Source organism: Peromyscus californicus, unplaced genomic scaffold (genome assembly GCF_007827085.1).
Source record: "Peromyscus californicus insignis strain IS unplaced genomic scaffold, ASM782708v3 Scaffold_3__1_contigs__length_106647218, whole genome shotgun sequence".
Classification (NCBI taxonomy): Eukaryota; Metazoa; Chordata; class Mammalia; order Rodentia; family Cricetidae; genus Peromyscus; species Peromyscus californicus.
The window spans coordinates 49,123,975-49,136,295 of record NW_026294551.1 but is presented as its reverse complement, the minus strand read 5'-3'; the positions used below and the strand labels follow the sequence as shown (position 1 = coordinate 49,136,295).

Below are 12,321 nucleotides of genomic sequence, written 5' to 3'. Positions count from 1 at the left end.
ACATTCAAACTACCACAATTATGGATTCCTTTTCTAACATGGGAGACTGAAGGGGGATGGGAAAGAAGAGGAATAATCTGAAGATGAGAGTTTTATTTGTTATCTTCTGTGGATGGAAGGCCAGCAAGGGAATGGTTCATTCTCTTGATAACTTGCCTTGGACAACCAAGGGTGACTCCTAAATACTGATAAAAGATCTTGCTCTTCATATTCACTATGGCCACAGGAAGGTACCAAGTCTGTAGTATTCTTCAGTGTCTACATCACATTTCAAGCACCTCCTTTCCTATGCATCCCTATATATGAGGCTCTTTGTCCCAATGGTGTTTAGGTGCTGCAGTAACTCATTAGAGACAGTAAATATCTAAGACATTTATAGAGAGGAGTAATAAGAGTCAGTGATCTTACATCTGGCTACAGTTTGGAGAGGAGAGTTTGAACAATTGCTAAAAGTAACTAGAAACTACATGATAAAAGACATAATATTTTTTAGAACTTTTTTTTTTTATAAATGGATGTTATAGACACACCATTTTCAATTGTTAGTGCTGGCACTATGTGGATACATTGTAACTCCCTGTAAATAAGCCCTTTGAGGAATGAGCGTTTTACTGGCATGGATCCCACTTCTATGACACAACTTTTTATAGTTACTAATATATGTTAAGGATAGTAATATCTAAAAATTATACTTCTCCACATCATGTTTAATTGTTAAGAAATAAAACAATATGCACAGACAAAACACCCACTTACACAAAATAATACTAAAGATTAAAAAATTTTAAGAATGAATAAAAGGTAAAATTTTCTCAGAAACAGCACATAGAAGACATTAGGAGATGGGAGGCTGAGATACTGGGATGTTATCATTGACTTAGGATTTTGGAGGGAAATTTGAAAATGAGACCATAGTTAAAGCAGAATTCAACTGAACTGATAAAATTCTGGGATGACTTATGGTATAAGAAATGGAGGTCACTAAAATAGTAGCTCCAATATATGCCTTTTCAGGATCACCCAAGAAAAGCAAAATAGAATAGTCAGATTCACAAAAACAGTTTCTGTCTTCAACTTCACACTTAGATGTCTCCTCTTTTACATGCTGGACAATTGCTGTTCTACGCTTTTAACAGAATCTTGGATGGCAATGAGGAAATCTGGAATATCATCCCCACATTAGTACTTTCTATTTATTGGGTGAAAATTTCCAAAATTATCAAGTGTAACTATCAAAGACAGAAGGGAATTTTCTTCTTACAAAGGACTCTTGCCAGGGCCCCCTTCATTTCTCTGTTCCTCAGACTATAGATGAAGGGGTTCAGCATGGGAGTCACCACTGTGTACATCATAGCCATGATAGTTTCCTTCACAGTAGAGTTACTAGCTGATGGACATAAGTAAAGGCCAATAATTGTCCCATAGAAGAGAGACACCACAGACAGATGTGACCCACAGGTGGAGAAGACCTTGTGGATGCCTCGAACAGAAGGAACCTTAAGAATGGAGGAGACGATTCGTGCATAGGACACAACAATGAGAAAGAATGGAATGACAATAACAAGCCCTCCCATGATAAATATCACCAACTCATTAACATGTGTGTCAGAGCAGGACAACTTCAGCAGAGGAGATATGTCACAGAAAAAGTGGGGGATCACGTTGTTCTTACAGAAAGATAATCTGGCCACAAGAAGGGTGTGCAGCATGGCATGGAATGTGGTCAGCACCCAGGACAGCACCACCAGACTCACACAGAGCTTAGGACTCATGATGCTGGTGTAATGAAGGGGGAAGCAAATGGCCACATAGCGGTCATAGGCCATGACCACAAGGAGGAAGCTCTCAAGGTCTGCAAAATACAGGTAAAAGTACAGTTGTGCCAGGCAGCCTGCATAAGGGATGGAGGGTACTTGGCTCTGCATGGTCTGTAGCAATTTGGGCATTGTGACAGAGGAGAAGCAGAGGTCAGAGAAGGACAAGTTGCTGAGAAACAAGTACATGGGAGTGTGGAGATGGGAGTCCAGTAGAATGAGGATGATGATGATGAGGTTCCCCAGGATGATGGTGAGGCACATGGCCAGGAACAGGGCATAGAACAGCTGTTGTTGCTCTTGGGGGATGGGCAGGCCCAGGAGGAGGAATTGGGAGATGACACTTTGGTTCTCTTCTGTCATATTCTTTCTCCTGGACTTTAAGGAAACATGACATAGATCCTTAGGAATTCAAATAAAAATAAACAGATTTTTAGGCTCTTTGTCTATTATTTATTTGAAAACTATTGATCTCATAACCATAAGTATAAACTTACATTATCTGTAATCACTGATGGTCTTTTTAAAAAGCCTTCTTGCATGTTTCAGTATTTTATCATTTTCTGAACATGTTCAGCTGTGAGCTTCTGCGACACAAAACATGTTAGTTGTTTTCCTTACCTGTCTGAATGGCCATCCTAGGCAGCTGAAATTGGCTGCTTTCTCTTAGTGTCTTTTACACATTGGTGGTTCTCGGGATTCTGAAAATTTATTTTTTAATAGGATTCTGAAAATTAATTTTTTAAATAATTCAATATATATGTATAGATATACATATATGTGTGTATTTGTCTATGCAAGGGGCTGAAATTTACATCTGAAACTCAGCTATGAAGTCTGTGTTGCCTTCAGAACTCTATCCTGTTGCTTAGTAGTTATAGTTTCTTGGATATGTCACAGGCATGTCAAGTGCAGCAGATCCAAGTGAAACCCATGATCCCACTTTGCTCTTTCCCAACTTGCCCCTGTTCTGCTCTCGGTTCTGTAAAGGGGACACTGGGGACTCAGTTCTGTAAAGATGACACTGGAGAACTGATAAATCCAATGTCTGCAAGGCCTGGATCCAATAAGAAACGTGTCAATTTTATTTCTCTTCCTAGCACTGTCAATCTAGCAAATCCTGTAGCTCCTCTTCGTCTTTCTACTTCCTCCATTCATCGCCTCAACACCACACTCCTAGACCAGGCTGACAACTAGATGCTGCCAGGATTGTATTTACAAGATTGCCAACATTTAATTCATTATACTTTGAATAATTTAATGTGATGAACCTTAGTAAACCAGTTAAAGGACTTACCATCCTTACTTTTCCTCTTATTCAAGCCAACTTTCAATACTATCCAAGGCTCTTATCATAATCACAAATGATGCTTTGTTACCTGAGCCATCATACACCTGTGTGCTGCTCTTCTCCAATGCTAGTCTTAAAAGTCACATTTTCTTACTTCTGGCATTTTACACTTGTTTCTCTTGCCTGTAATTTCTTCCCCTCTTTAGGCCCTTCACCAATGTTGCCCTCATTTATCTTTCATAGATATTGTATGCCACTTGCTAATCAAAATTTTCCACACCAGATTGAGATCTGTTACCATGATCTCACAGCATCCTATGTTCTCCTCACATGCCTCAATGCCCTGATCACTGATTCATGTAGGTTTGACACCAGACTGTGCATTAAATGCAGGAGAGGCCATGTGCTCCTTCATCTTGCAGCATGACCAGCCCATGGCATGATGCTTGTGTGTGACCAGTGTTCATAAATGACTTTTTTGTTGTGTTTCAATCTGAAACAGACTCCTTAAACGTTAAATGCTACAGGCACCCCACTAAATTAGAGCCAATACCCATACTAAATCTTGAGGTGGCACATGCCTTTAGCCCCAGTATTCTGGACACAGAGGGAGGCAGACCTTTGTGATTTTGAGGACAGTCTGATCTACATAGTGTCCTAGGCCAGTCAGGGTAACACAGTGAGACCTGTCTCAAAACATACTTTCCATATTAATAATCACTAGACTCGATTCATTTAGCATTAATTTTGACACTTGTTAATGTGACTAGTGATATTTTGTATTTATAAAAATATAAGAATAGATCTGATGTGCTGCACTGCTCAGTAATGGTGATGACTCAACGAAATTCTTATGTTTCATTCTACAAGAATTCATGTCATGATTAACTTACGTGTGAGTTGGACTAAGCTCTGGCACTGATTTTTGTGAAATACAAATCCTAATGTTGGTAAAATTGTAGTTTTCAATGTCATTAGCATTTAGGAAAGCAGACTCGAAGTAAAGAAAAATACCCTCTGCAATGGGATGAGCCTCCCACAGTCAAAGATAAGAGAATATCTTTGTCTCCTGAGTAAGAACTCTGCTTCCATACAGCCTTGTGCTCAGGTGTGCAACCTCAACTCAGCCTAGGGGTTTGTCTGCTGACTGGCGTTGAAGACAGACATTTATCAGTTCTCAGTATCATGTGATACTTAGCTTAAAACAATTTATCCAGACCAACACACACACACACACACACACACACACACACACACACACACACACACACACACACACACACAGAGTTTTTTTTCTCAATGACACCAACAATCTCTCTGTATTTTGAAGTTGATCAAAAACAGAGAAGGAACATTAGAGAATGTTGGAAGCCTTTTCTCTAAGTGCTATTACTGAGTTCACTGCTGAGGTCTTCACCCTGAGGACAGTATTTAATGAGGCTTAGTTCACTGATTGTATATGTAAATATTTCATGGTGACATCACAGAGAGAATAAACATGTAGAAAAAAATCATGCTTCATTGTATAAAATTTCCTGTATGATTAACATGTATGTATAGACTAGGTTCTGGTACTGATTTTGATGAAATACTAATTCTAATGGTGCTATAAATGTGGTTCTCAATGTCATGATCATTTAGAACAGCAGACTCAAAGTAAATTAAAAATAGTTTGTCAAAATTTTACTTCCTTTTTAAGTGAGAGGGACCCATGCAGTATAGGGATATATGTAGACATCACAAATCAGAGGCCTCACCTGTGGGTGCTGTCCCAATTGATCCAGGGAGCTTCCTATCTTCTTCAGCCAATACATCAGTAATTCTCCACCAGAACAGCACATAGAAATCCCCCAGGAGACAGTGTGGTTCACATTAAATACAAATCACCTAGAATTCTGTGAAAATATGGATTATGGTTTTGTAGCTCAGATTCTACTTTATAAATGAAATATTAGGTGATGATATCTGGATGCTGGAGCAGGCAGCACTTACATTATCAGAAAACCAAAAAAAAATACATTGGTGAGTCCCATGAGATAAACTGAAACAATCTTTGATGGGAGGCCTGCTTAAGGTTTATTAATGCTCCATAGCAAAGTTAAAAAATGTCTTTATCATCACAGGGCTGTTATGTTGATAGGGTATGATCTTAGGAGAATAATTATACAGCTCTTAATAAGAGGAGCCACATGATGAATAAAATATTGCAAATGACAACTATTAATTCAGATATGTCCATGGTGTGGCAAAGTCTCTGAAGATGAGAGATTACAAAGAAGGAACATTATTATCTATGAAAAATCTTACAGAACATCATAGCCGGCAAGATACTGAAACTCTTATGTTGGAAGGACAGTAAAACATCAGCCCATTCACCCACCTGCCAACTCATCCAGAATATCTGAGGATGATGCACAGTCCTTGAAAAAATATCATGCTTCTCTTTATTTACTATGCTCACAGAAAATAATAGTCTCTAGGCAACACCTAGATCTGTATCACTTCTTTTCCTATCTCTCCTTCTAGTTATCTCTAGGCTTAAAATGTTCTGTGTCCCAGAGGAGTCCAGATCATGAACAACTAATTAGAGTAATTATTTAGGACCTTTCTAGGACCAATTCTTTCAGAGTCCTGCAGTTGTGACTGATTACAGTTTTTGATCACGTGTTAACTACACCCAGGGGGAAGGTGAAGAAGAGAGATTTATAGGTAGATTCTTATTCACAACTTTTTCAGGAATGAGTTTCATACCCATGTTGCTGTGGTCTGTATTTTTGGGAATAATTATGGACTAAACTTAATAATTTAGAAGATACTATGAATATGAAAACGTACAGAAGAAGAAATTAGTTGCTATTTTAGAAACATCACCATGAAAAACATGTATTTTGGAAAAGTTCCCAAGTGACATTCTCTGAGTAAATCATAAGACTGTATGAACAGCCCTCAAGATAAATAAACATGATGCTAACATGGACCAGAGTTTATGACTCAACTTTCTATACCTGTCAATATATGCTAAGGACAGGAATAAGAACAATGTTTGATGACTTCCTTAAGATCATGTTTATCTGTCTTTAGGCCAAGATCTAAGACAAAGTCTGGATTTCCACTTCTAATTAGTCATTTTTGGCTTGCCGTCTCTCTAGGAAAACCTTAATTGTATTCACCACCATTACCCCAGCCACTTTCTGTATCTGCATCAGTACATCCTAGTGCATGTTCCACATCCCTGCCATTGTGACTGAAACCACCGCTGACAGTTATAAGCCTTGCCTTTACTATCTGTCCCCTGTGTTTAACAAGCATCAGCTGAGTGAGTTTCTGTCCATACTAATAGAAAGCACATTATCATCCTAGCGAACCTGGGCCTTCATTGGCTTTGCCTGTATTGGGTTGCTATAGATGACATTAACATTTCGTTTGGGACATTTAGCCATTAAAGATGTTAAAACACTTCCCCAGGATTTTAGACAGAATGATGCTTCTTTTGAGCAGGAATCATGTTTCCCATTGGGTATCAGCATCAACCACACCAGGTAGAGTAATACCACTATTCTCTGATAATGGTTTACATAATAACCCAAAGTGGCTGGGTGGTAGGTTCAACTTTGAGTTCAGTGATACTGGTGTTCTATCTCCTGACATAAAAACACCCCATATATTGAAATATGCTATTCAACTTTATAAAGTGTTTCCTCTTTGAGTGAAGGAGAAGGCCACAGAGTGGGAGAAAAATCTTATCTAAAATATTCAAAGAACCTAAAAGGCCACGCATCAAGGAAACAAACAATCCATTCAACACTGACCTTTAGAGCTGAACAGAGAGTTCTTTTTAAAAATTTCTTTTTATTTATTCTTCTATCATATGATACATCCAAAGCACACCCTCCTCTCCCTCCATTCCTCGTTGCTCCCACCCCCAGATCCACTGCTCCTCCATTTCCCTTCAGCAAAGAGCAGGCCTCTCAGGGATATCAACCGAATACAGCACAGCAAGTTTCAGTAAGACAAGGGACAAACCCTCCTATTGACGCTGGATGAGGCAGCTCAGTACAGGACATGGGTCCCAACAGCAGGCAAAAGAATCAGAGACACTCCACTTCCACTGTTAGGAGTCTCACAAAAACTCAAGCTAAACAACCACAGTATATATTCAGAGGACCTAGAGCAGACCCATGAAGGCTCCATGATTGCCTCTTTAGTCTCTGTGAGCCCCTAGGAGCCCTGTTTAGTTGATTCTGTGGGCTGTGTTCTCCTGGTGTCCCAGGCCCCTGTGGCTCCTACAATTCTTCATCCCTGTCATCTGCAGGATTCCCTGGATTCTGCCTAATATTGAGTGTGGGTGTCTGCATCTTCTCTCATTAGCTGCTGAGAGTTTTTAAATACGGCATCAGATGGCTTTTAAGAACTATTCAACATCCTTAGAAATCAGAGAAATGAAAATAAAAATGACTCTGAGATTTCATCTTACCCCAGGAAGAATTGCTAAGATTAAGAAATCAAATGATAGTAAATGCTGATGAAAATTCGAGAAAAGGGGAACCCTTATTTGATGTTGGTGGGAATGAAAACTGGTGCAGCCACTATGGAAATTAGTACTACCATGCCTCAAAAAGCTAGAAAATACATCTGCTGTCTAAACCAGCTACATCATATACCCAAAGAATTTCATGTCTTACTAGGGAGATACATGCCTATCCATGTTTGTTAATGCTTTATTTACAATAGCTAGGAAATGGAAACAGCCAAGATCTCCATCAAATGATGAATGGGTAACATAAAGGTGGTGCATATATTCTATGGACTATGTTCAGACCCTGTGTGTGCTGCCATAGTCTCTGTGAGTTCATTCGTGCATCAGTCCTGTCTTGTCTGGAAAATACTGCTTCCTTGGAGTCACCCATCACCTGTGGCTCTTATAATCTTTGCACCCCCATTTCTAAATGATGACTAAGCCTTGAGGATTGTTGAATATGCTGTTTTTCCTCCAGTGTGTGTTTTTGGATTCCCAGTAAGAAATAAGGTGTTCATGAGTATAGACTTATGTGTAGGTCTTCAATTTGATTCTATTGATCCAAGGATTTTTATGAAATACATTGACTTTATGCATGTTGAGGAAGAATGCTCTAGTTCTCACTCTTCTTTGGGAATATACAATGTTCTAACACCATTTGTTGAAGAGATTTTTTTCTAATGTGAATTTTAGGTATTATGTGCTCTATTACATGTTTGAAAATTAGGTTTTTCTTGTGTAGAAGAAAGCAATTTAATGGATACATTAATATTCTCCTTTATCACTGACAATTCTATTGTACCATGCCACTGAGATTTTAGTTTCAATGACAAGAACTGAAGTGACCTTTATAATTACATAGAGAATAATATTCCAGGAAGAATATTCAGTGGAAAAGGGCACAATGTAAAAGTTGTATGAATCATTATCTACTTTTATGAATATCTATACACATTGACATGTAGAATCAGGTAATTGGGTAGGAGGTGATATCATAAGTCAAAACATGAAAGGACAAAGACGAGATGTGATGGAACTTAGTGTTCAAGTTTTAGTGGGTTGAGATTGAAATGCTCACAGGTCCTTACATGAAGACATGAACTCAACAGACATGTAGAACATCAGCAAGCTATGGAGGAGCTGGTATTGAAATGAAGATGAGGAAGTCAATGTAGAGTAGAATACAGGAACAGATTTTTACACCATAACTTATAGTGACAAGTAAGGGAATGAATGGATCAAGACAAGACAACTAATTCATGGCCCACTAGAGCATGTAATCATTCATGTGATATGAAAGTGATTGAACAGCATATTATTCAAGTAGTATAAAATATCTGCATAAGTAATTTTGCAAAGCAAATGAAAGACATTGCTAAAAATTGAATTTTGTTCTCTTTCCATCTTCTTTCTGTGGTTTTTGTAGAAATAAGCTTAATGCCTGATGGGTAATAATTTCAGGAGAAGAAAAAGGGCACAAATACCATCTTTATGTAAGAGGATCACAAAAATTTGTTCAGGGTCAGGCCAAGCCAGAAAAGACAACAAGGAAATAAAAGAAGGGGATGTTAAGAGTTGAACTGATGCAAAAATTCATTTAGGAAGAACAGTAGGAATCATTAGAAAAAGGTTACTGATTGGACCAGAAAAGAAAGTTCCTTCACCACATAATAATCAAAACACTAAACATATAGAATGAAGAAAGAATATTAAAAGCTGCCTGGGAAAAAGCCAAGTAATATATAAAGGCAGACCAATTAGAATTACATATAACTTCTCAATGGAAACTCAAGAAGCCAGAAGGGCCTGGATAGATGTCCTACAGACTCTGAGAGACTACAGATGGCAGCCCAGACTACTATACCCAGGCAAACTTTCAATCAATATTTATTTATAAATTTAGCCCTACAGAAGATACTAGAAAAAAACTCCAACCCAAGTAGGTTAACTACATTCATGAAAACACAGAAAATAAATATCTCATACCAACAAAGCCCAAAGAAGGGACACACACACACACACACACACACACACACACACACACACACACTATACCAACTCCACTACCAACAAGAAAATAATGGGATTAACAATGATTGGTCTTTCCTAGGGTCCTCCTTACTAACTAGCCTCCATGGAGCTGTGGGTTGCAGTGTGGTTATCCTTTGCTTTATATCTAGTATCCACTTATGAGTGAGTACATACCATGTTTATCCTTCTGAGTCTGGGTTACCTCACTCAGGATGATATTTTCTAGTTCCATCCATTTGCCTGCAAACCTCATGATGTCATTGCTTTTCTCTGCTGAGTAGTACTCCGTTGTGTATATGTACTGTATTTTTTTATCCATTCAGTTGAGGGTCATCTAGGTTGTTTCCGGTTCTGGCTATTATGAATGATGCTGCTGTGAACATAGTTGAGCATTTGTCCTTGTGGTATGATTGAGCGGTCCTTGGGTATATGCCCAAGAGTGGTATAGCTGGGTCTTGAGGAAGATTGATTCCCAGTGTTCTGAGAAACTGCCATACTGGTTTCCAAGTGACTGTACAAGTTTGCATTCCTACCAACAGTATAGGAGTGTTCCCCTTGCTCCACATCCTCTCCAACAAAAGCTGTCTTCAGTGTTTTTGATCTTAGCCATTCTGACAGATGTAAGATGTAAGATGGTATCTCAGAGTCATTTTAATTTGCATTTCCCTGATGATTTAAGATGTTGAGCAATTCCTTAAATGTCTTTCAGCCGTTTGAGATTCTTCTGTTGAGAATTCTCTGTTTAGATCTGTAGCCCATTTTTTAATTGGACTGTCAGGTATTTTGCCCAGTGATGAAGAAATGGATGAGATCTACATGAGCAAACTGGGGGTGAGGAGAGGGTAATGGAGGGCAAGGGATGGGGGATGAGAGCTTAGGGTAGTGAGAGTTGGAATGGGAGCAGAGTGGGAGAACAAGGAAAGAGATACCATAGTAAATGAAGACACCATGGGAATAGGGAGAAACAGAATGCTGGGGGGCAGTTCCCAGGAATCCACAGGGATGACTCCACCATAGACTACTGGCAATGGTCGAGAGGGTGTCTGAGCTGGCACACTCTGGAGATTGGATGGCTGAATACCCTGACTGTCATCATGGAGCCCTCATCCAGTGACTGATGGAGACAGATGCAGAGATCCACGGCCGGATCCCAGGCAGAGCTCCAGGAGTCCAGTCCATGGGGGAGAGGATGGATTCTGTGAGCAAGGGATATCAAGGCCATGACTGGAAAAAGTACAGAGACAACTAGCCAAACTAGTGGAAATTCATGAACTGTCGACCAATAACTGAGGAGCCCCCATGGTACTGGACTAGGCCTTCTGGATAGGCGACACAGTTGTTTGGCTTGAACTGTATAGGGGGCCCCTAGGCAGTGGGATCAGAACCTGTCCATAGTGCATGAGCTGGCTTTTTGGAACCTAGTGCCTATGGTGGGACATTTGGCGTAGCCTTTGTGCAGGAAGGAAGGACTTGAATCTGCCTCAACTGAATGTACCAGGCTCCGCTGACTCCCCATGGGAGACCTTGTCTTGGAGGAGATGGGAAAGGGGGGGTGGTTTGGGGGGAAGTTGGGGGTGGGAGGAGGGAGGACAGGGGAATCTGTGGTTGGTATGTAAAATGAATAGAAAATCTCTTAAAAATTATTAACTTCTCCTTTGCTGGGTCATCTATGTGTCCCTCCTAAGGCCTTTCCCTGTTAGCTAGCCTCTCTGGAGCTGTGGGTTGCAGTCTGGCCATCCCTTCCCTCACATCTAGTATCCACTTATGTATGAGTGAGTACATACTATGTTTTTCCTTCTGAGTCTGGGTTACCTTACTTAATATGATATTTTCTAGTTCCATCCATTTGCCTGCAAATTTCATGAGGTAGCCCATGAACTGTGGACTGGTGGCTGTGGAGCCCCCATGGGACTGGACTAGGCCCTCTGGATACGGAAGACAGTTGTTTGGCTCGAACTGTTTGGGGGGCACCCAGGCAGGGAGATTGGGATCTGTCTCTGGTGCATGGGCAGGCTTTTGGGAAAAAAATAAAAATAAAAAATTAAAAAAAAATGATTGGTCATTGATACTGTTCAATATCAATGGACTCAATTCACCAATAAAAAGACACAGACTAATAGAATGGACGTAAAACCAGAATCCATCCTTGTTTTGCATACAAGCAACACAGCTCAACATCAATGATAGACATTACCTCACAGTACAGGGTTGGAAAAAGATTTTCCAAGGAAATGAACCTAAAAAGCAAGCTAATGCCCCCAGTCTAATATCTAACACAACAGACCAAACCAAAATTAATCAAAAGAGACAGAGAAAGATACTTCATACTCATCAAAGAATAAATCCAGTAACATGATATTTCAATCCTTAACATCTATGCCCCAAATGCAAGGATACCCATGTTTGTAAAGGAAACATTACTAAAGCTTAAACCATACATTGACCCTCACACATTGATAGAGGGAAACTTAAATACCCTATTCTAATCAACAGACAGGTTACCCAGACTAAAACTAAATAGAGAAATATTGGAGCTCACAGACATCATAAACCCTATTGACCTAAAAGATATCTACAAACATTTTACCCAAATACAAACAAATATGCCCCTTTCCTCAGCACCTCACAGAACTTTCTCCAAAATTGATCACATAATCAGTCACAAAGTA

The 12,321-nt window shown here is 39.5% G+C and overlaps 1 protein-coding gene across 1 annotated transcript; it reads right to left on the bottom strand.

The window, feature by feature from the left end:
* Positions 1 to 1,232: 1,232 nt before the first annotated feature.
* On the bottom strand, positions 1,233 to 2,177 carry LOC128121851 (olfactory receptor 1468). Its single transcript, XM_052756893.1, has one exon. It carries the CDS (start codon positions 2,175 to 2,177, stop codon positions 1,233 to 1,235), a length of 945 nt encoding a protein of 314 aa, XP_052612853.1.
* Positions 2,178 to 12,321: the final 10,144 nt, after the last annotated feature.

Bases quoted from the DNA above. Each gene is read 5' to 3' on its own strand.
- LOC128121851 (XM_052756893.1), bottom strand. From the start codon at position 2,177: ATGACAGAAGAGAACCAAAGTGTCATCTCCCAATTCCTCCTCCTGGGC.